Source organism: Marmota marmota, unplaced genomic scaffold (assembly GCF_001458135.2).
Source record: "Marmota marmota marmota unplaced genomic scaffold, marMar, whole genome shotgun sequence".
Lineage (NCBI taxonomy): Eukaryota > Metazoa > Chordata > Mammalia > Rodentia > Sciuridae > Marmota > Marmota marmota.
The window spans coordinates 56,438,308-56,462,222 of NW_025999900.1; the positions used below are offsets into that span (position 1 = coordinate 56,438,308).

The window sequence follows — 23,915 nt, forward strand, 5'->3', positions numbered from 1 at the left end:
TGGTGTAACCGATAACGATGAAAACGCAGCTCAACTGTGTGCGCAGCCTGGGGAGTGAGCACAGAGGGTCCCCGACATGACCACTCAAGACTTTGACCTTCACCATCAGATTAGGGATCGTGGTCTCTTCCCAGCTAGCACTGTGCGCTCGGGTCCTCTCTTGACAGGGGCTGGGGACAACCAGCTGCAGCTCCCCGTCATGCAGTCGGGAGGGGACACCAGAGACACTGCCGCGTGCTGTGCTGCGAGCCAGGTGTCTGGCGGTTAGGTCTGTTAAGTGCGTTTCCATTCAGGATGTCTGCCCCCTGTGAGCGGCTGTCGGGACGTGGCCCACGGTACGCCAGGAGCCTCGGCAGAACACGCAGGGGAGCAGACGGGCCACACCCAGGGGGGTCGCCCCTGTGTAGTGAGATCGTGGCCCGTGATCTTCCCCGGGCTCCTCGGACCCTGAGGGGCGATCTGTCCGGAATCAGAGAAAAGCCTCGAGGAGGACCCGGCTCCCCTCCCTCCTGGAGCCACGCCGCCCACGACCCCCGGCGCCTGCTCACCTCTCTCAGGGTGGTCAGCGTCCTCGTGTGCATGGTGACCTGCTTGGTGAGGTCCCTGTTGTCCTTCTCCAGCTCCTTCAGCTTGCTGGCGGCGTCCCTGCAGCGGGCCAGCTCCCTGTCCAGCGCGCGGCTCTCCTTCTCGGCCGCCGACAGCTTGGCGGTGCTGTCGTCCAGGACGGCATCCTTGAGCTCCACCTGCTGCCAGAGGCGCTTGGCCTCCTTCTCCAGCAGCTTCTTGTCCTTCTCCAGCTGGGCCACCTCCTGCTCCAGGGCCTTCCTGTCCCCCTCGGATCTCTGCAGCTGCCTGTTGGTGAGCCGCAGGGCTTCCAGGTCTCGCTGCAGGGCCTGGCGCTCGGCCTGCAGCTGGGCCAGCTCCCGCTCCAGGGCCTGCGCCTCGTGGCCGCTGCTCTCCAGGCTCTGCTGCAGCCGCAGGTTCTCGGCGTCCGACCTCTTGCCCACGGCCTTCAGCCGCTCCACGTTCCTGCGCAGCTCCTCCTTCTCCCGCTCCAGCTGCTGGTTCTCCTCCTCCATCTGCGCCATCTTGGCGCTGCTGAAGCGCATGGTCTCCACCATCTTGCGCAGCTCCAGGTTCTCCTCGTCCAGCTGCTTGTTGTCCCGCTCCAGGCCCTCGAGCCGCACGGACACGTTCTGCAGGGTGTCCAGGGACTTCCTCAGCGTCCGGTTCTCCAGCTCCAGGGCCTCCGCCTTCTCGGTGGCCGTCTTCAGGGAGGCCGCCTTCCTGGCCAGCTCCTCGTTCTCCTCCTCCAGCTGGCGCAGCTCCTGCTCCAGGGCCGCCGCCCGCTGCCCTTTCTCCTGGGCCTGCTCCAGGTCCCTGTGCAGCTGCTGCTTCTCCACCTCCAGCTGGCCGAGCTGGCTGCTGGCCTCCGCCACGGCCTGGTGCAGGGCTCTGTTCTCCTTCTCGACCTCCTTCCCACGGGCCTCGCTGCTGACCTGCGACCTCTCCCGCAGTGACCATACCGTTTGGTGGAGGTGGTCCTTCTCCTGCTCCAGATCCCTGATCTACGGGAGAAACAACGGCATGAGCCAGGCTGCTGCGTGAACTGCCCCAGGAAGTAGGCTCAACCCGGGGCCCGGGAAGCCAAAGCCTCGGGCCATCCCACTGGTGAAGACCACCTTCCCTCCACTTCTGACCTCCATGAGATGCTGAAACTGAAACACCCGACAGCCCAGCCTCCCCCGCAGCCCCGGAGCCAAGTGGCCACTGCGCTGTCCACACAGGGCCCTGGGGAGGCTTCCTTTGCCTCTCTGCCCTCCCCCTTCCTACTGCAAGGACCCTGGGGACACTCTGCTGCCACAGAAAAGAGACTCAGTGCTGATGGCATCATGGAACCACTGCAGTCGCCCTGCACGGTATACCCTGGACTTCCAGTGTAGGCCAAGGTCCTCCGCCATGACATGGACACTGAAGCTGGGCCATCCTTTCTCTCGGGGAGCTGCCCGGCCTCCTCCCAGGACACGCTGGGAGCACCAGCCTCTCCTCCCCAGCGTCTCTGCAGACCGTCCCCTGGGAGGCCGAGCCCACCCCACCCCCCACTGCCAGATGAGACTCCCTGGTTCACGTTGCTGCTGAGCCATGTTACTAACAGCTCTTGGATCTGGGAGCACTGTACATGCCGCAGTCCTCGGTGCCTACCTGCCGGGCCTTGTCGGCCTTCAGGGCCTCCATGTCGCTCTGCAGCTGCTCCTTCTCTCGGATCAGCTCCTCGCTGAGGGTCTCCAAGTCTTGGTTGCTCTGCTTCTCTCTCTCCAGCTGGGTTTGTAACTTTTCAATCTGCAGGGCCAAAAGACCCACTTTTACTCAGTTCTGCCTCCCCCCCACCCCCATGGGAAGTGAAGCCAGGGGTGCTCTATCCATGAGCCACATCCCCAGCCCCTTTTTTAATTTTAGTGGGTCTCACCAAGTTACTTAGGGCCTCGCTAAGTTGCGATCCTCCTGCCTCAACCTCCTGAGTCACTGGGATTACAGGCGTGCACCCCGGCACCCTGCTAAGTTGTTTTAAAACACAACAAAAACCTCATGGCCCTGAGTACTTAAACAAGCTTCTCAGAAAAACAAACAAAAAAACCCCTATCTATCTATCTATCTATGTAGATGTCATGCCCTAGGCCAGTCGGTAGTCCCCCCCAGGGACCCCGCCAAGATGTAGCTGCCAGGAGCCAAGCAGACAGGGCTGCGTCAGGCCAGGGAACTGACCCAGGGCAGGAGGCCAGGAACCAAGAGGTGGGTGGAAGGGATCATGCTGGGTGAAGCACCCACCACCCCTTCCGGTTTGTACAAAGGAGGGGCCACAAGCAGACAGGAGAGGTGAGTGCTATCTTGGGACCTGAAGGGTGGTGACCTTCACCGGCACAGGGCTAATAGGACCACAGGGCAGGAGGCCACCTTCCTGTGCGTCAGTTCTTTTCCCCCTGGCCAACCTGCATGGCCACTCACAGAGCCGTTTCCTGCGGCAGGCCCACCTGAATCTAAGAAGCCACACGTCTAGCCACCTTTCCCAGGCACCTCCGCGCCAAGACTTGGCACGATATGGGGATGGCTTCTCTCTCCCACAAGGGCAGGGCGAGGCACTCGCAGCTAAAATGCTACGCAACGCAGGTACCTTGAAGAACAGGAGGGAACCTGCAGCCAGGGGTCCCAGGAGGGTCCCTTTCACGGCAGGATGGGGGTGTGCCAAGTCCCGAGAGGTGAAGAACCAGCACGGGCAGGACCCCCGGACCTGGCTCACTGTCTGCAGCCCCTGTTCCTCCCAGTGCCCCTGCAACCTAGACAAATGACACTGCAAGACTTCGGCACAGGCCAGGACATAGCCAGACCTCAGAGATGCTGGCCCTGAGGGGGGACCACCAGCAAGAAGAGCACTCTTGGCTAGAACCTGGCTCTGGGCGCCCATGGCTCATCTAGGCCTCCCACAGTGCAAGTTAGATGTTCCCCGACGACAAGGCCGGTCTCCATCCACTGCCCCAGCGAGCTCACCTTCTTGCTGAGTTGGTGGTTCTCCTTCTCCAGCTCCCTGCACTTGAGGCTGCTCTCCTCCAGCACCAGGGACGCGTCCCGCAGCCCCTGGATGGTGCTCTGCAGGCTCTGGGTCTCCTTCTCCAGTTTCAGGATGCGGCTGGAGGCACACTCGTTCAGCTCGGACACCAATGACTTCCTGGAGGCTGAGGCACAAGGTTGGTCAGAGCCCTGCGCCAAGCACCCACATCCCGCTCCTCCACCCCACCCACGAGGCAACTAGGTGTCCCTCTGCTGGCGCAGCGGAGTCTGCCTAGGAGCTACAAGGGCCCTGGGAGAAAGCAGCTGGCGGCAGAGGGGCCAATGCACAAGCTCAAGGCTGTAAAACTTGGGCTCAGGGTGCAGCCAGGGGCAGAGCGCCCACCCAGGACGCAAATGCCCTGGGTTGAACCCCCAGGACCACAGAAAACAGGACTCCAACTTAGAGAAATCGTTTGTTTAACCAGCCTAACTGAGGGCAGAGGTGTGCGGGCACCTCAGCAGGGAGGGCACCAGGTGAGCAGGTCAGTCTGTCCAGGATAGTGGAAAGCTGTGCCTTACAGATGCCCAGCACCAACCAGCCCAGTGAGAGCCTTATCTCAGAGATCATTTTTTGTGATTTCATGCTCATCATATTGAAGAAAAGTGAAATGATTTATGCAAATTGCTTTAAAAATTCTGAGATTATCTGTTGACTCTCCCTCTGAGCATCTCAGATGCAAGCTGTAGGAGGGGGCCCAGTTCCAAGAGTCAGGAATGGGGGTCCTCAGCCCACTCCTGCTGTGAGCAGTGCAGGACTTCAGGTAAGTCAGAGGCTTTACGGGAGGAAAACAGTGGGCATGAGGGCCCCAGAGGAAGGGGGCGAGGCTGCCCCACGCCTGTCTGCCCCTCATCGCCTAGAGCCCCAGCAAGCTCTGGCTCACACGGCCATCTCCACCCAAGCCCCTGCTCCCCACCCATCACCCCAGAGGATGTGGGCAGCAGAGCAGGGGGCTTTCACAGCCGAACCCCAGTCTACAAAATGATGTGCGTGTTCAGGTCCTCTGGGCAACCGTAAGGACTGACAGGTGTCTGTTTCCCTCCGTGTACTTCCATCCTCTCACAAGGCTAAAGGACAGATCCTACAGGCCAGACCGTCCTTCAGACCTCCCCCACCTCCCCCACAGGCACGGTGCCTGGAGGGCTACAAAAGAAACTAACCTAATCTAAAATACCTAAGTTAAAACTCCGCTAATTCCAAACTTGTCATTCCAATGGTACCTCCGTAGCATTGTGTGTGTGTGTGTGTGGGGGAAATGTGATGAAATACATCACTTTATCATTTTAGCCTTTTTATTTATTTAAAAAAATTTTTTTTAATGTACCAGGGATTGAACTCAGGGGCACTTAACCACTGAGCCACATCCCCAGCCCTTTTTAATATTTTATTTAGAGACAGGGTCTCACTGAGTTGCTTGGGGCCTCGCTGAGTTTCTGAGACTGGCTTTGAACTCGTGATCCTCCTGCCTCTGCCTCCCAAGCCACTGGAATCACAGGTATGTTCCACAGCACCTGGCTCCAATTTAGGCCTCCTTAAGTGAACAGTGGCGTGGCACTGGGACCATTCACATGTTGCTGCCACTTGGTTCTCATCTTTCCAAACCAAAACTCAAAGCACAGAGGATAGTGTTTAGGGTTCTACAAACAACAAGCAGTGCATCACTAAGACAAGCAATGGCTCTCCACCAAGCCCCCAGCTCTTCAGCACGCCTAGAAACCAGGGCAGTTGGGTACTAAGACAGCTGCCCCCTACTGAGTGCCCCAGCCAGGCCAGGGGTGGAGCCTCCCCTTCTCATCTCATTTATAAGTGCAGGGCCCTGTGGGCAGGTTCATTGTCCCACAGCCCACAGAAGTCAGGTACTTGCCCCAGATCATCAGCTAACAAATGGAGGAGCCAGGACGTTAAGCCAGGTCCTTCTCACTCGGAAGCCACTATTCCATATACCCAAAAGTATGTTCAGGGGTGGTGCAGGCCTGTAATCCCAGCAGCTTGGGAGGTTGAGGCGGGAGGATGGTGAGTTCAAAGCCAGCCTCAGCAAAAGTGAAGTACTAAGCAACTCAGTGAGACCCTGTCTCTAAATAAAATACAAAATAGGGCTGGGGATGTGGCTCACTGGCTGAGTGCCCCGAGTTCAACCCTGGGTAGCAGGAAAAGGAAAAAAAAAAAAAAAAAGCTTAACTATTTGAAGCCAGGCACAGTGACACATGCCTACAGTCCCACTGGTGGGAGGATTACTTGAGCCCCAGCAGGATCTCAGGGCCAGCCTAGGCAACGCAGTAAGATCTGGTCCCCTCATCCCTCTCTCTGTACTAGGGAATGAACCCAGGGGCACTTTACCACTGAGCTACATCCCAGACCTTTTTAATTTTTTGAGACAGGGTCTTGCTAAGTTGCTGAGATCTCAATAAGTTGCTGAGTCTGGCCTTGAACTTGTGATCCTCCTGTCTCAGCCTCTCAAGCTGCTGGGATTAGAGGAATCTACTAATGTACGTAACCAACAAGACCTGGTGTCTTTTAAAAAAATAAATGTTCCAAAAATAACAATAAAAGGTATCTTCAGGTTTTGCTTACATTATGCAGTAATTCAGGCCAACATTGTCACTGAAAATAAATTATGGTCATTAATCTTAAAGGATTCACAAATTCCTGACTAATCTATTTATTGGTAAAGGCCCTCCACCCCACCAGCCACCCTAGTTTCAGAGTGTTAAGAGAAATGAATCAAATACCATGAATGTATGATTTTGTCAAAATGAACCCAACAACTATATGTATAACTATAATAATACTCTAAAAAGAAGGGGGGGGGATAAACCCAGAGATCATCCTAGGCAGCTTGCACCACCTCTCGGCTCCATCAGGGGGCAGAAATTCCTCCAGGTGCATTTGGACTTCAGAGGCAGGGCATCTCCCAGAGCTCAATGCTCATGGTAACAGTTTAACCAGCTGATTTCAAGTTTGGAACTGACAGGGGCTCTCAAAGAAGCGAAGAAATATTCAGCTGCTTTCAATACCCTTGACAGTATTCTTAGGAATGTTTATCAGAATTTTTAAAAGCTACCACCCAAAGAAGCCAAAAGCCCTACCGTGAAGGGCTAAGTAAATATTAACTTACAATGTCAGGTGCACAGGAATGGTGAACGTGTGCTATTTTTGAACACAGGAACTGACTTATTGTTTGCCGGGTGCTGAAGCTTCCTGTTCTAGTGCAGACTGAGGCCCCCACCCTTCCCACACCACCACGGCCATCGTCTCCAGGGGGCCAGCAGAGGGCAGCATTTCAAGCCAGGAGAGAGGAAGAGGCCAGGCCGACCAGCAGAGAACCCGGGTCTCAGGAGCAGCAGCCACTTAGCATCCCCACCCGGGAGACAGAGAACAGACTGCATCCATCTTGCCCAGTTATGCAAATCAACAGAGGAAATAATGCCCAGGGTACATTTATAGTGGGGATTAGCAACCACCGGGACACTTCTGCCATCCAGGGCTTTCAGCCATCCGCAGACAGGCCTAAGATGTCCCCAGGGTATCAGCGTGCTGTAATCTGGAAGCTCCTGAGTGTCCATATGGGAAACCGAGAAACCTGGCAACACTTAATTTGTCTTTCACATCCTGACATCAAGACGGCCAGACCCCTCATGTTTTCCCCGGGGAGAACTGTAATGAAACAGTTCCAAATGGCACTTGAAGGAAATCATATTTACTTGGGGTGAATGGATGGGCTGCCTCGACTGACTGAGAGCCAAGGGCCGGCTCCCAGGCCACAGCGCTACCTACCATCCGACAGTTCTGCGTTCTTGGATAGCTGCTCCAGCTCCCAGCCCAAGTGGGCCGACTCATTCATGCTCTGCTTCTGCGCAATCTCGAGGACCATGTTCTCTTCTAGCAGCTCCTCAATCCGCTTCTTATCTGTGTCCCGGTCCTAGGGCAGGAAGAGGGAAGGAATGAGGACAGGCTTGCCGGAGCACGCTGTCTGCCACCATCCTCTGGACGTGAGGGGTGGGGGATGGCATGCACCTGCTCTCCACAACAGACTGAGCTGCCTACAAATGCTCCACTGTGCTAATGACAGCCACCAACCAGTATCTCGACCTGCTACCCAGGTTATGAAGAGAGCCTGAAGGTTTCTAAATGAATGCTCTCTGAACAGAGGGAGTACTACACAGGGCTGTTAGGGACAGGTCGGTGGCTCTGGAGCAGGTCGGAGGCCTTGAGAGCTGTTAAGTGTCCACTCAAGCCCACTGAGCATAGTAAGCTATCGTCCATGGTCCTGAGTTCCTGGGGCAGTGGTAGCAAGGAACCCAGTGGCGAAAACATCAGCAAAGGGCACAGCGCTCGCCCCCACCAGTCTACGCATAGCAACCACACAGCTCGCAATACCAGTTCCAGGTCGTGAAGTTTGGACTTCAGCTGCAAGTTCTCTTTCTCCAGTTCGTGGACTTTATCGCTACGGGCCCGGGCAGCGGTCAGCTGCTCCTCCAGCATGGCCTTGGTTTCAATTAGAATGATGTTGTCTTCCCGCAGCTCCTGGTGACCAAAAGCACACAGGCGCACCCTCAGAGACAGGCACGGGCTGTGGCCACAGGACTCCCAACCAGAGCTCCCTGGGCCCCAGCTGGACCCCATCATCCAACTCAGAGACCAGCCTGCAACAGGGAGCCTGGGCTCCTCTGTGCATCACCCTCGCCTTTCCCATGAGGCGAGGACAAACGGACCTTATCTACTTTAAAAAGAAAAAAAAAAAATCAAGGCGTTAAGAAAGAAAATATTTAAATTTGGAAAGGTAACACTTCCTCAAGGTCCTGGGCGTGGCCCCAAGGGCCTTGACAGTGACAACCTAACTCTGCTGACAGACCTGGGCCCTCTCAGGAGGCTGGCGCTCAGAGTCTACGGGGAGAGGGGTCCCGGGTCTGGGTTCCTCTCAATTCAACATTCTTCCTGGGATCAGGATCCTGAAGAATGGCCTCTCAGAGGAGCTTCCATTCAACACGCAGTTGCTATTTGAGTATTTTGCACACGTACCCCTGGCAAAACAGAAGTGGCTGGCGGTTTCCCGGAGCCAGGGGGTCTTAAAGAGAGTTCAGCGGCAGCACAGTAAACCCAGCAAGTGTGAGCCCTGCGGACACGCACAGCCCAGGGTCTCCACTGCCACCGCCACGGGAAAGCCGAACTGGCCATCGTCTCTGCCGGGCCCTGTCACAGCCTCCTTGGCTCCTCTGTCCCCTGGGCCCTTCCCAGCAACACTCAATAACGGAAAGGGGGGGGGGGTCGCTGCATTTCTGTGGGGGCCCCACACAGGGACTCGTCGGGTCTCCCCGCTGAGCATGGCCTCCCCAGGCTCGTCCTGCCCACACGTTACAACAGGGGACTAGCTGCTGCTCCTCCAACACACGCTCCTTTTCCTTTGTGGGCCAGAATCCAAGACTCCTGGTGAGGGGAGCCACCCGCTTCTCGGCCAGCGACACGGTTCTGATCAAAGCCTGGCAGCTGGGGAGAGCTTGTTGGTTAAGACTCTGGACTCACCTGAGTGACCCGTCCCTGCCCGCCCCCCAGAGGCCACTGTCCTGCCCCACACTCCTCACAGCAGCCCTGGGAGGGAGGGAGGGACAGTCCCTCCCTATATACAAAAGACAACTCTGGTTAGCTAATCAAGGAACAAGCCCAAAGTCACTGACCTAAGCTGAGGTTTGCCCTTGGCCCAGAGGGCTGCAGATCCTGGGGTTCCCCCACGTCCAAGGACTTCACCTCAAGGGGCTCAGGAGGTGAGAGGCCCGGACGTAATAAGGACACGAGCCAGAGCACATGAGGGGTTCCAGGGGGCTGCTGCCCACCGGGCTCTCACCAGTGTTCCAGCACCGTCTCCTGCCAGCACGCCCCAGCACCAGCTCTCAGGCCCCCAGTGGCCACAGAACAGCCTGCCCCGCCACGTCAGCCAGCCGCAGGCAGCTTTCAGGATGCGGCTGGAGCTGCCCCTTGGAGTGCACTTGGGAATGCACTCCGGCCGGCCTGCTGAGCCAGGAGTGCCTGGCACTCATTTCCAGGACTTTCTCTCAACCACTGTGGCTGGCCTGTCCTCCTCCCCAGACTGGGAACTCTTGGAGCAAGACTGAAACTCTACTCTGCAGAGCCTCTTGTAAGTGTGCAAAACACCTGTCGGCCAAGCCACCAGTGAGGGGAACTTTGAAGGATCCGGTGGTGAGGGGGACTTTGAAGGACCCAGATACTTCTAACAGCCAGGGATGGACAAAGGTGACCTTGTGGACATGTATCCAAGAGAACAAATCCCCCCCACATGCCTCGACTTCCTCCTGTCCCTGGCAATGGAGAGGCCCACCTGCCTCAGAAGAGCAGATCTGGAAGACACTGCACCAAGCTCCCCAAGCCAGGGGCTCCCCAGGGGCTGCTGTGCAGGAGCAAGAAGGCCAACTCTAGACGACCCCAAGGCCAGCACACCCCGCTATGGTTCTGACCACAACTAAACCAGGAGGCTACTTAGAGGCCTGACCCTGCCCAGCCAGCAGCTGAGGGACTACATTTATGAAATCACAGGCCAGAGGGCCTATACCCAAGTGGCTTCTAATCTGCCATGGTGACTTGGAGCAGCACTCAGGCACAGGACTCTGTGGGGCACCTCTCCCCAGCTGCCGTGTCAGTCACTCCACAACCCTGTAGGTCACTGTTCAACCCAGCATTGCCCACGGAGCAGCCACCAGGGCTTCCAAGGGCTGGGGTGCAGCTCAGTGGGACAGACCTGCCTGGTGTGCACGAAGCCCTGGGTTCCACCCCAGCACCCAGGAGAAAAAGGAGTTTTCCAGGGGGGGTCCCAAGCTGGAGCAGAGCGTCTCCTTGCCATCGCAGAACTTAGCGAGTTCCCTGGATTGTGACATTCCCTGCTACGACAGGCCTCGGTCCCACATGAACAGTGTGAGGCTGGCCCTTGCTGGAATACAGCGGCAGCCCAGTGTCCCCTCGAGGGTGCCTCTGGCACACGGCTCTCTACACCCCCTTTCCTTGTCCTCTGTCTCCCCCTTCTCGTGAAGGCGCAGGCTCGTGCTCATTCCCTGGCAGGCGGTCAAGGCCCTGAAGGCAGCCAGTCACATTCCGATCCCCGGTCCACCTGCTTAGCAACTGCGATGCTGGACAAGTTATTAATTAAGCTTCTTTTTTCTCATCTAAAAAAGGAGAGGAACCAATCTTGGCTGCTACACCTTGCAGGGCCCAAGTGCAACACTGTAGCAGGGCTTCCCATGGCTCCTGGCTCCACCAGCAAGGTCACTACTGCTCATCTGGAAGCCTTACTGTGCACTTGCTGGGGCCAGATGTTGGGTCTTCAAAGGACCAGAGAGTAGATACTTCCAGCACTGCAAGAAGTAAGTCTATCACAACTACTCCGCCCTGCAGGGGCACCTGAGAGCAGCCAGACACAACAAACAGGTGTGGCTGTTCCAACAAAACTTTATTTGTGCCAGGCACTGTGGCACACAGCTGTAATCCCTGGTACAAAGAAAAAAAATTATTTGTAAAATCAGATGGTAGAATGGACTTGACCTATGGACTGTAGTTTAGTGACCCCTGAATAGACAACATGCTGGGCCCAAAGGAATCACTGTCAGTAAGGCACAGACCCCATCTTCTCCGAGTTCACAGTCGGGCTGGGAGTCAGACAAGAAAATATATCAGGACAACACCAAGTGACAAGCACCACCCAGGCTAAGAAGGGGCTCTCCCAAGGAAAAGTGAAGGAGGTGGTGGTCACGGCCTGCAGAGCTCGCCCACCCACCTGATCAACCCCCTCTGTGACGCCCAAGCCCTATGGGGCTGGATGAGTGAGCAGAGAGGGTGGGCAGGCCTAGGAGGCTCTGTGCAAAGCCCCCGCTCCCGCAGGGCCTGTCTGGCCAGAGCTGCAGGCGAGTGCTGGGCGAAGGGCGTGGGGACGGTCTCAGGGCTGCCTCTTCCCTAAGAGACGCCTGATGAGCCGCTGTTACAGCCGCTCTGGCAGCAGGACTGAGGGATGCACCTGGCCAGTCTGGATTTGCTGGGAGGTGGGAACATGGGCTCAGAGGATGGGGAATGCCAGGGCCTGGGCCAGGGTGGGAAGGGGCAACAAGGGAACGGCCCCATGCTGGACAGTGGCTGCATGCCAGACAGACGATGGGAGGGTGGCAGGTAAAGGTAGGAACCGGGCATGCTGAGCCCCAACTCCCGTGGGTCCTGAAGTGCAGCGGGGCGGGGGGCAGCCTACAGACTGGAGGCAGGGGACTCAAATCAGCCAAGATTTCCTAGGCAACTTCTCCCTCTGAAGGGGACAGAGATGTCCATGAGGGCTGTGGGAACCTCATGGTGAGGGTGAGCGGGTGGCCTGCAACAGGGCAGGCCCGGAGGAAGTGGGCAGGGCTGGCCCCATCTCCCAGGCCCAGATGGGCAGAGCGGACCACACCCACAGCAGATCTTGCCAGCCCATCCCCATCCTAAGCAGGGCCACTGATGCCTTAGGGGTATGGCTTTGGCTGGGGGATCACAAACCCAGCTCCTGACTGCTGGGCCTTGTCAATGACCGCCCACTCCTCCAGCTGCCTCCTCACTGCCAGCACCTATCCAGGGGCCTTACCTTCTCTTGGGGGCTCCCTGAAGAGAGGGTGGGCTGGGAAAAGCCAACCTGCCCCTATGCCCGGATGCCAGGGCAGGAGCGCCCCACTGGCCCAGACCACACTTGCTCCTTTTATAGATAGGGCAAGACCTGCCTGGCACCCAGCAAGTTGCTGTTTTCAGCCAGGACTGTGCCCAGGTGTGGGTCCCTGCCTCTTAGGCTGTTTATTTTGAAACGAGCACTTCCTGGAAAACTGTCCATCCACACAGGAGCTGGGCAAGACCACGTCCACTCTGCCTGGACACACTGCAGCACCTCAGCCTGTCCTTTGCTTTCAGTGGAAATTTTCAGCCAATCACAAAATACGGGAAAGAGAACCTTCCAGGCAAAGTCTCTCTCCGCTGCCCTCTTCCCATGTGGCCCTATGAGGCGACCCCCTGCCAGAGGCCCAGAGCAGACTACCGTTTACAAAGGGAGGCCGAGGGCCCCCAGTACACATCCCACACTTCCTCCGTCTGCAGGGAGCCCTCCGCTGCTCCTCTCTGTAGCAGTTTCAACCCTTATGTAAACTACACCTACAGCCACAAGAAAAAGGCTGCCAGGATCTAAAAACACGCCATGCAGCTCTGTGTTCCACGTGGCTCTAACCAGCCTTGCCCAGGGCTGAGCCCTGTGTCCCCTCCCTGCAGCACAAATGTGTTCTCCCTCTGGGGATCTCAGGGTCAGGATACATCTGGGCCACCTGTCACCCCAGTGAACCCAGAAGTGGCACACACGTGGAAAGCCACACGAGACGCACAATCAGGCTCCTGGGCCTTCCCAGGCTTTACTCCCGAGGTGACAAGACCTCTCACTTCTCCCCAGACTGAAAACCTGTGTGTGTGTGTGTGTATGCACGCGCACGCACACACACTACTGGAGATTGAACCCAGGACCTCATGCACGCTAGGCAAGCACTCTCCTACTGAGCCACAACCCCAGTCCTTTTTTTACTCTGAAACAAGGTCTTACTAGACATGCATTTTGAAAAGGCTGATCTTGACACACATCTGGAGAAATCTAGAGCCAAATCTTAGAGAAGGTTTAAACTGATGGATGTTTTTAACTTTCCCATTTAAACTGAGGTGAGTTAACAGCTTATTTAAAATGGTAGATGTCCACTGACAACTAAAAGAATATAAAAGAAAAAAGGGGGGCTGGGGTGGTGCTCAGTGGTAGCACGCCTGCCTAGCATGTGTGAGGCACTGGACTCGATCCTCAGCACCACATACAAATAAATAAAATAAAAGGTCCAATGACGAACTAAATATTTTTTTTAAAAAAAGATAAATGTCCCTTCTGTCCTTTTAACTTGGATCATACCCCAGCCACCAATGTTTTATCATGAAAAAAAAATAAAATCTACTAAAGGGTCTAAATAACTGTATCATGCACACCTCTGCACACACCACCTAGACTGTACAACTAGCCTTCTGCTGCATGTGCTTGGTCTCATCCTCCGTCCCTGGCTCCACCCACTTTCTCTTATTTTCTGGGTGAGCACACCTTGTACCTGGGCCTCTAATCTACAGTTATAACACCTGCAGGTCAGCCTCAGTTCAGACACATTTCTACACAGTGCTGTTTTACTCACTTAGACATTATTCTTAAGGAGTCTCAGGGTGAATTAGAACGTGCACCATTATACTCTGAAGAAGATCTGGATTTTTAAATTAAGTTGGATACATTTGAAACACAAACAGACCCACTAAAGTCACTGTGCATTTACACAGCGCTGGCCCCTTGACTCACAGCCTTCTGAGCACTAGAGGGACGGGCTGGCCCAGGCCATTGCTGCTGGGCAGAGACAGTCATCTCCATCTCCATGGGCCCAGACAGCACCTAGATCTCGTGGCAAAGCAACTTGTCTCGGGGTCTCTGAGTTCCAGTCCAGCACACACCTGAGTGCTCAGGGCTCCAGGGAGCCTGTGCTCCTGTGCTAGGCCTCTGCAGGTGTCTGAGAAGCCAGGGCTCCACAGCAGGACAGCAGCCACCAGCTCTGCAAAGTGAAGCCCAATGGAACCCTTCCACAAGCATGGGCGCGGGTGCACACGGTCTGAGGCAGCTCCTGAGGCAGCTCCGTGCTCCCCGCCCTCGTGCCAAGACACTTGGTAAGGATGGCACACCACATAATCTGCGTAGCTACAACCCGCTCCAGCCTCGTCTCCCACCACGTTCCCAGCACCCCAGCACCCCAGCACTGGGTGACTGACCTCACGGCTGCCTTCTCCCTGCACACTGCTCCGTTTCTCCCTGGTGGCTGTCCTCAGTTGATTGCCCCAGTTCAGGACCCCTTCCGCCATCGCCTCCCCAGGAAAGCCTTCGGAGCCCCCAGGGGCGGGAGGTGGCCTCCTCTGCCTGGCACTCAGACACTGTCCTAGCTGCAGGCTTCCTCGCGGAGGCAGGGAGCCCGTCTTCTCCAGAACTGTCTCCACTCTACCCGGTCAATGTCCCTGCAGGGAGGAGGCCAAGTCCCCCCCACACGGAGGTTTCAAGCCTGGGAGGGACCACGGAGTGTTTGTTCTAAGCCACCTGAGCAAAGGCTGAAGACAGTCCACAAACCTGCCTAAAGTACTCAAGGAGGAGCCACCAGTGCTGCTGTCTGTCCTCACTGCCACCAGAGTTAGGAGGCCATGGGCACCCGGGAAGAGAACTCTCTCCAGGGCCCTGGACTCCGTCAGCCAGGCCCAGCTTTTCAGCTGGGAATGTCTGGGTGTCCGTAAACCCATGCACGTCGCCCCCTCCCTGGGAGCAAAGATCTCATGGACGCTATCTTCTCTGGTGAATGATAAAATGGATATAAAACTTAAAAGCACTGCTGAACTCACAGGAAATTTTCATTATGAGAATTACTAATCAATATGAAAAAACTACTATTACTACACCGAAGCAGGAAATTTGAGAAAATGGGTCCCCACGTAAATCCCCCCAGAAGCCTAGAGGCTCCAGCTGAAGGGGCACAGCCCACCTCCAGACCCTCTGTGCCTGGGGCAGGCAGAGCAGGCAGGGCAGGCCGAGGGGAGCAGGAGGCTTGGCCAAGGCCAGGAATAAATGTGGAGACCGGCCCCTGGGACCCACCACATCCAAGGGACAGAGTATGGTCATGATCCCCAGGTGTCACACTGCACTCCTGACCCTGTGTTTGGGGGCTGCACACAGTCCCTGACATACAGGAGCCGCCGAGGCAGGGTTTAGAAGCCGGGGCATGACGCTCCGACCCTCCCAGGCACATGCCTAGGCCCTAGGACCATCTGTGCCAGGATTCATGCCTCAGAATCAGCAGAGCCAGTGTTTCCAGACAAAGCCAGGCCGTGGCCTGTCCTTCACCCCTTGCTCAGGCCTAGTTTGCCTTTATACAGCATCCAGGAGGACCTGTCAGCAGGGCCACTGAGAGTCACCCTGTCACCCTCATTCCTCAGGGGACACACTGTGGAACAAACTACACTCAGCCTTTTCCAGCCCACCTCCATCAGCCCAGGGCCCAGGGTCAGCTGCAGCACCAACCAAGCCTTCAGCACAGCAGGGGACGGACACTCCCAGGCCTGTGCCCAGCCACCGCAGAAAGCCCCCGGCCAACAAGTCCCTCAACAATGTGCCCACACCCTGGCCTCTCCGGGCTCATGTTTCCTCAGTGGCACAAGCTCACACAGGTAACCAGCACCACCTTTGAGGCCCTGGGACGAGCGGAAGGCAAAACTCCCGTGTCTCAGAAAAGGTCCCCGAAGCCACTGCCAACATGGGGCCTCAGGGTGAGAGGTCGAAGCATCAGGGACCCTCCTGGGTCTGGGTCCCAGTTCAGCCCTAACCTCTTCACCTGTATCCACCCACAACCTCCACAGGATTTAAAACGAGGCCTTAAGCCAGGCACATGGCAAACACCTATAGCCCCAGAACTTGGGAGGCCGAGAGGGGAGGATCTCTGGCTCAGGAGACCCGGCTAGCCTGCCAATACCACAGACAAAATCAAAAACGTAAACTCACATCAAGTCAGGTTAAGAAGCCCTCCCCCACTGAGGGTGCACCAGAGTTATGGCTCAGGGACCCTCCACTTCCTCGGACCTCAGTGGCACCACTACTCCTGTTCATAGGTGAGGAAACCAAGTCCCAGAAAATCACCCAGAGACAGCCAAGTCTCGGCAGTGGGGAACACACAAACAGAAGGTCACTGTTGTGGCCTGAAACAGGAGAAGGGAAACCCCTAAAGGGACCAGTGTCCTTGTCAACTATGTCCCTTCCTACACCCATGACAGTCAGGAGAGGCACAAGGAGGTCCTTAGGAAGACAGGCTGAGGTGCAGGGCAGCGTCCACCATGGCAGTCTCTGGCTCCCACCCCGCAGTCCTCCCAGGACGGCCAGTCTGAAGGCGCTTCCGCGGGCCCGTCCAGCGGAGCGCCTGGAAGCCGGCCGCCTGCCCACCTCCATGCGGGCCTTGTAGAAGTCCACGTCGTGCAGCTTCTCCTTGCAGCGGACCAGCTCCATCTCCAGCCTCTCCACGCGGTTCGCCTTCTCCCTCAGCGAGTCCAGCTCGTCCCGGTAGGCACGGGCAGACCGGGCGTCGGCTGCCAGCTGGACATTCTGCAAGGAGGGCATAGGCAGGGAGCCAGCTCAGGGTCACCCCCGGACAGGGAAGGGCCAAGTCCCTAAAACGTGGCATGTCCAGGACCCTCCAGGTCCCATGGCAGGGTACTCCAGCCCCGTCCACCCAGGACACATGGCCAGGCCTTCCGCTCACCTCCTGCTTGACCTTCTGCAGCTCCAGCAGCAGCTGATCCACCTCATGCCTGGTGTCCACAAGCTGCTCTGTCTTCTCCTCGCTGAAGGGGCAGGAGAGGGAGGAGGAGTGTGGGGAAGGGTCTTCCATGGCAGGCCCTGGGAACAGGCTACCACTTCCCAAGACCACGGCAAGAAAACGAGGTGACCAGGGCTTCTGGGTGTGGGAAGGGGATCTGTCTGCCTGTCTGTCTGCCTAAGGGGGTCTGCACAAATGTCCCTGGGTAAAATGGATCTTCTCTTGCAAAGTTTGTAACGCTTGCCCTCAAATTACATCCATCCCACAGGGTTCCCTGTGAGCATGCAGGACAGGAAAGGAGACCCCAGCCACAGCTGTAGGAGTCCACGAGTGGGCTGTGTGGGGACAAGGATGGGCAGGTAGCTCCCTAGACGACGGGTGAATGACATTCATCAGTGCAGGAAACGGGGAGAACAGGCTTTCCAGATGCAGTTTGGGGCCACCATGCGAGGCTCCCCATTGTCACTCCCTCCAAGGAAACACACCTATATGATCATCCTGATCCCAACTAGGCCTGGGGACAGCAGTCTACTTCTGACAATCAGCAACCCTTGGGTGGACAGGAGCCACCAAACCAGGACGAAGTCCCCCTCCCTGTGGGGCTCACAGAGGGCAGATGCTGGGTCCCAGAGTCAGAGAGCAAACGCAGAGTGGCCCCCACCAGCCCCAGGGTCACACAGAGCTCTCCGACTCACAGCTCCTGTCTGACACGACGCAGCCGGGCCTTGGTGTCGGCCAGCTCCACAGCCAGGTGCTGCTTGTCCTCACTGGAGAGGCTGCTGGTGGGGCTGGGCGTGGAGTCGGCGCTGGAGGACTTGGCGGGGCTGGGCGGGTGCTGCGCCTGGAGGTAGTCCCGCTCCTGCGTCAGGTCCACGATCAGCTGCAAGGGGAGAGGGCGGACAGAAGGGACGAGTGGCAGCGCACCCGGGGCCCGGCACACTGCCCAGGCTCAGAGTGGGTGGAAAACGACCCGGAGAAGAGAAGCCTTCAGCTGGGAGTGCAAAACCAAGAGGCGGGCGCTGAGAGGACAGTGCAGGTCTTCAAACAGAGCTTAAGTATTTAGTGGGACAGAGAGGAGGGAAGGAGGGTCTGAGTGGAGAGGGACCCCAAGCTGGGCCTCCTGGTCAGCTTCTGCCCAGTCTGTCCCTTTCATCATTCACTGCAGGGGCATCACCAGGAACAAGTGGGCATCACCCATGTCCCACCCCCAGCAGATCCGGCCAGCAGGACAGGGAGGTGTCCAGCCCTAGATGGAGGAGGAAGGCCAGCCCCGAGCCCATCGCCGGCCGAGCTGTCCCCAGGCGGACGCACCTCGGTGCTCTCGTCGCGCTCGTCGATGAGCCTGCGCAGGTGGAACACCATGCTCCTGGACAGCGCCTCCAGCTCCTCAGGGGCCACATCGGGCAGCTCCAGCCACTGCAGGTCGAACACGTTCTCCTGGTTGTGGGTCACCTGCGGGCACACATGTCCAGCACTGCAGAGGCCAGCGCGGGTAGCCCTGGGGTTCCTGAGCTCCTGCCTGCCAACGGCCACACAGTGGACGGCACAGGAGAGAGGAGGCTGCTTCACTCCCGCGTTATCAGTCCCTGTGGCGTGGAGAGCAGGGCCCCTTCAGCAAGGCTGGGCCAAGTCGTCAGAGGAGCCCGCCATGCACACCGCTCTGTTTTCACCTTTTCAAATACCAGAAAGAACCCCTGACAACTGTCCCCCTGGAAGGTCCTGGGATAACAGGATATTTGCACTGAGGCGAATATCTATGTACAATGCAGGCAGGCCTCCGGGGGGAAGGATGAGGAAGGGGACTTTAGTTCTTTCTCAAAGTAAAATCTAGTGCAAACAGGGCCAATGTCAAGTCTCCCCCGCCAGCATGGGGGGCCCAGGCCACCGTGGGTTGCTCTATTCAAAATCTAGAGCGATTCTGAGGAGGGCTGTATCTCAGCCCACAGCCACAGAAGGCCAGCGGGCTCCATGCCTCTCCGTCAGCAGGGAGCGGGATCTGGTCAGACCCATCCTCTGGCTTTTGGAAGAACATCATTACAGTTCTCAGACCTCAGAAAAGGGAAACAAAAGGGCATCCTCTCAGTGAATCGCTCCAGGAAGGTTCTGAAGTTATTCAGAACAGTAAAAATGCCAGAGAACAGCTTTAAAACACACACACACACACACACACACACACACACAGAGCAAAAACAAGGTCCTGTCTAGGGCCCTTCAGTTCCTCCAGGGACAACACCCGCTTTCCTCTCTCCCCAGCTCATGAAGGACAAGCCTGGACAGAGCTGATCTCTGAATTAGAGATCTCACCCCATCACACGGATGGGGGCTGGGATTCAGAGGCCAGGTGCTGAGCTGCTCCATTCCCAGGGCTGGGAAAACCCTCGGGCTCAGGGGCTCTGGGGCTCGGCTCCAGGACTCGATGCCAGCAACACAGCGTCACCAGCAGAGCTTTCAATTAAAGGCTCATCTCTCCCAATTCTAACAAGCAGATCCCTCATGGTCCTGGGCACCTGAATTTTTTTTAAGTACCAATAAATTCTGAAGCCAGTGGCCAGGGCCAGCCATTAACTGGTCATCACACAGCCTCTCCTGGATGTGTGTGTTCGTGTCCTGTGGTCCAGGCACAGAAGGCATCGAGTGGTAAAGACCTGACGAGCCTCGGGGAGCTCGTTCCTGGGCAGGTACAGTTTCAAAGCACACAAGGGAAACGAGAGGGAGAACAGGTCACAGGCTGACAGGTGGCCAGCAAGGGCTGCCAGTGTTCACTGAAGTACTGACTTTCCTCTGGTGGCGCTGGACCCCGGTCCACCATGAGCCACATCTGTCTCCTGCTTCAAACTCTAATTCAGAACCCACTACCCAGCAACACCCTGGCCCCGCTGCCTCTGTCCACCCCAGGAGCTGTGGCTCAGCCGCCTCTGCCATCTCACCCCAGCTCCTGCGTCTCCACTGTCCCTTTAGCCTGAGTGCTAAGCCCCATCGAGACACCTAACCCTAAGTGTGGGCACCTGCCTCACCAAGAAACACTGACAGGAGGGCAGAGGGTGAGGGGCTGTAACCAGCGGTGCTGGGGGGGCCCCCAACCCCACCACCACGTGGCAGCCGTCTATTTCTCTGCGTGTCATTGACAGCAGCGGAGAATCTCTATAAAGATCAACCGTTCAGAGCAGGGTGACATTTGCCAGAATACATTTTCAGGGCCTGTAAATCAAATTCTGAGCCTAAACCACTTGACAGCTTTTAAAAATAGTCTGAGTCCATATAAGGCAAGAAGAAGGCAGAAAGACTTGATGGCGGTGGCTTTTTTTAATTTTTATTTTTACTCCTATTTTATTTGGGCTTGCTGATGGCTACCTTTCCAAATAGAATCAATTTGACTATGGCGTCTGAAACCTAAAATTAGCAGAAAACATCCACGGGTGATGTAGCCTTTGAACATTGCCACCATGCAGAGAAGTGACGCTGCCTCCCGTCTGCCCGGGGAGTGGCCGCCTACCTCCTGGATGTGGGCCACAATGCCCGCCTGGGTCTCGATGTCCAACTGCTTGATTCTCTCAATGAACTCCTCCTTCCTCTCACACTGTGAAGGGTGGTGGACATTAACAGAAGCACGTTTTTGAGCGAGGGCACACCCAGGGCCGCATCTACAGCCACAGTCAGTTTCAAGTGAACTGCCCACCCCAGCCTGGCTGTCTCCTACAGAAGGCCACCTTGTCCTCTTGCCCACCCTGGGCTGAGGTTTCTCTGAAAATGGCTCAAGAGCTTGTTTTCAAAAGCCCCTCCCTGATGGAAAACACTGGGTGGGACTCAGAAATCCATGCTTCAAACAAGACCTCGACACCTAGAGATTCAGGCTCGGGCCAGAGGCACACCCTCTCTGTGAAGAGCCCGCACAGTCACAGTTTTAGACTTGACACTTGGTCTGCGCTGAGTGAGGCTGCTGAGCTCGGCCGCTGCTATACAAAGGCAGCCAGAGGTAACAGCCCTGGACAGGCCACGGCTGTGTTCCAATAAACTTTTTATGAAAACAGGCGGCAGGTCGAATCTGGCCCAGAGCTGGGCAGTCCACAGCTCCCTGCTCCAGATGTTCCTTTACTGGGGACAAGTTTCTAGTGGCACCTTGGCTGCAGGGGTCCTCACCAGGCCTCCTCCCCAAGGTACCTGGTACTAGAAACAGCTGCCACCTAAGACGTGGTCATTCTCTGCCGGGAACCCAGAGGCCTCTGTCACACTGGACTGAAGGCGGTGTCACCCCACCTGACCGAAGGGGGCACCTGGTCCCCACAAATCCAAACCCCGATGGCTGAGGCCCCGGCCCGTGCCGGCCACGCCCTACCTGGACGGCGCAGCCCAGCAGCAGCAGCAGCGCCTTCTTCATCTCCTCCATGCTCTTCCCTGCGCAGAAGAACGACAGTCAATCAGATCAGCCCCACGAACCTCCCAGTGGGACCCGGGGACTGCCACACTCTCCATCTCTCTTTTTTAGAAATTTATAGATCTTTATTTTATTCACTTATTTATCTGTGGTGCCGATAATTGAACCCGGTGCCTCTCACATGCCAGGCGAGTGCTCTGCCACTGACCCCAGCCCAGCCCCGAGCTCCGCCTCTTTTCTACATATGAATTTAGACTTTACCAGGTGAGAATTCTGTGTGTGACACTTGAGGCCCCTTCCTACTCACACACCACAGACCTCCCTGCGCGGTAACTACTGAACGTCAGCATCGGCATCAACTTGCAGTGTGTGAGCTGACAAAGCACGGCAGGAGAGGACAGTCCCCACAGGAAGGAGGCCAGGGTGCACAGCTCACCCTTCGTTAACAGGCAGGGAGGACAGCTGAGCCTGGGCGTGCTGTCCCCGTGATCCACACCTAACTCCACCTGGGTCCCCGCCCTCTTCCCGAGTGCCGCAGTCTGGTGGAGTGGGCTAAAGCACACCGGACAGCACACGCCCTTGTTAACAGGAGGCTGCCGACCGCACAAAGGCCACAGACGTCCCAGCCAGCTCCTTCCAGGTCCCGTTCCTTGACACTACCAAGAACATCTGAGTGGCCGACTCTTCACGCACCGAGTGTCCTCCCACTTTCCCAGCCTTGACCAACTCTTAACACTCTGCCCCGACTTTCCAGTCCACAGGCCACAAGTACGTCACTATTTCAGAGTGGGTCACTTTGTGCTCAGAAGCCAACCGTGTCCTCGTCTGCTCCATCCCCAGGCAGGGGGAACACCTGGCTCTACGACACCTCGGTCCCTCAGGAGTGCTGTGACCCAGACAGTCTGCGTCCTGACTGAGCCTCTGCTGCCACATCCCTATCAAGGAGGCAGCTGGCCTGGTGACGAGCAGGGTTCCCTTTCAGGTTAAAAAAAAATCAAACTGGGGATTTTCTGTCTTTCATCATATCCTGTTGCATGTGGGTAAGAGGGACCTGCCAAAAATAGCGTTTTCTCAAAAGACCCACGACACCCACTTGCACTGTGCCAGGATGGCCCACAGCACCCACCAGAGACTGCTGGGGAGGAAGCCAAGGCCTTGTCCCGGGGCTCCGAGGAGTGGAGTCTCCTGTGACCCCCGCCTAGACCCCCTCCACAGAGACCCAGCTATAAATGGCTTCTCCTCCAACACTGGTGTCTGGCTCATCTCAGAACTGGGAGCGAGCCGGGAGTTCACAGGCACCCAGGGCCGCGGGGTGTGTCTGTCTGTCTCTCTCTCTCTCTCCATGCAGTGTTGTACTTGGCCCAAGAGGCTCTGCTCCACAGACCACGTTCGTCACAGTGGCTCCCTTCTTGGTCAACACCGGGGACTGGCTGGCTGCTTCCTCTCAGCTTTGGTAACAAAAAAGGGGCCTCGCCCACCCAGCGTATGGCACAGCTCAGGCTGCCCATCGGGCCATAGGTCACTGGCAGGTGTCCCCTGGTGCCCTGGGTGGACAAAGCACAGATCCTTCGCAGCCCTCATGGCTCAGCCTCCTGCAGGCCGCTCCCTGGGCCATGACCACAGTGTGGAGGCGCAGGGGAAAACACCATCAGGGCTGCGGAGCTGCCCAGGCACAAGTCAGAGTCGGTGCAGAAATCTACCTTCTCTATTCACAGCAAATGCCCCAAGGACCCAACGGTGCCACCCTCAGAATAAGTCAGCTCCAGAGATCCCCACCCAGGGCCAAAGCGGGTGAACAGCAAACGGAGGCAAGGGGAGCCTGGTCAGCAGGTGGGAGGCCATAGGAGGTGTGTGTGCTGGCATCCGCTCACACGGGGAGCTGCAGGGACAGCAGCATGTCACACACTCAGAAGGGCTCCAGGAGAGGGTTCTCCATTTCCCCATGTTTTTATCACAGAGAAACAGTAAAGGTGGGAGGTGGCGGTACCTAAGCACCCAGAGGAGACTGACAGTGTAGGAACCACCAACATGCAGCCTGCACCCCACAGACTGCCGCTGCCCTCTGGCCATTAGAAATGAATGGATGAAAGAATGGATGAGGGAACGGTGCTGGCTAGACCCACTGCCAGCAGCAGGAATACCAGCTGGCATTCGGACAGCAAGGGCGAGGCCGGAACCTGCGCCCACACCAGGGGAGCCTGGAGACTACACTGAGGCTGCTCAGAGAGGAGCGGTGGGCTCAGCACTGCAGCCACTCCCTAAGCCACCCTTCATCCAGCCACCAAGCCTCAAGAAAAGGAAATCTGACCCAGAACACTAGTCACAAAGTACAGATTCCTGTCTGCTAAACTTTCAAACAGGAGGAAAGATTTCAAAGGCAGAGAACCAAGTTTAGAAAAAATCTTCATGCAAAAAAAAAATTTGACCTGTTGGTAATAAACGGGCACCAAGAAATCCACTGGGCCTTGCTGGGTGAGGCAGGGCCTCCCTGACTCCCTCCAGACTGAGCAAGAGGAACACCCCTCGAGGG

The 23,915-nt window shown here is 56.8% G+C and overlaps 1 protein-coding gene across 1 annotated transcript in view; it reads right to left on the reverse strand.

Moving 5' to 3' along the window:
- The window catches only part of Ccdc88c (coiled-coil domain containing 88C), a 114,054-nt gene that overhangs the window by 34,205 nt on the left and 55,934 nt on the right, over window positions 1-23,915 (reverse strand). The window contains 11 exon segments of the mRNA XM_048799205.1: window positions 549-1,568; window positions 2,203-2,340; window positions 3,544-3,728; window positions 7,376-7,520; window positions 7,979-8,125; window positions 16,641-16,799; window positions 16,957-17,038; window positions 17,709-17,893; window positions 18,325-18,465; window positions 20,507-20,590; window positions 21,347-21,405. Coding sequence (XP_048655162.1) covers window positions 549-1,568; window positions 2,203-2,340; window positions 3,544-3,728; window positions 7,376-7,520; window positions 7,979-8,125; window positions 16,641-16,799; window positions 16,957-17,038; window positions 17,709-17,893; window positions 18,325-18,465; window positions 20,507-20,590; window positions 21,347-21,405 — 2,345 coding nt within the window.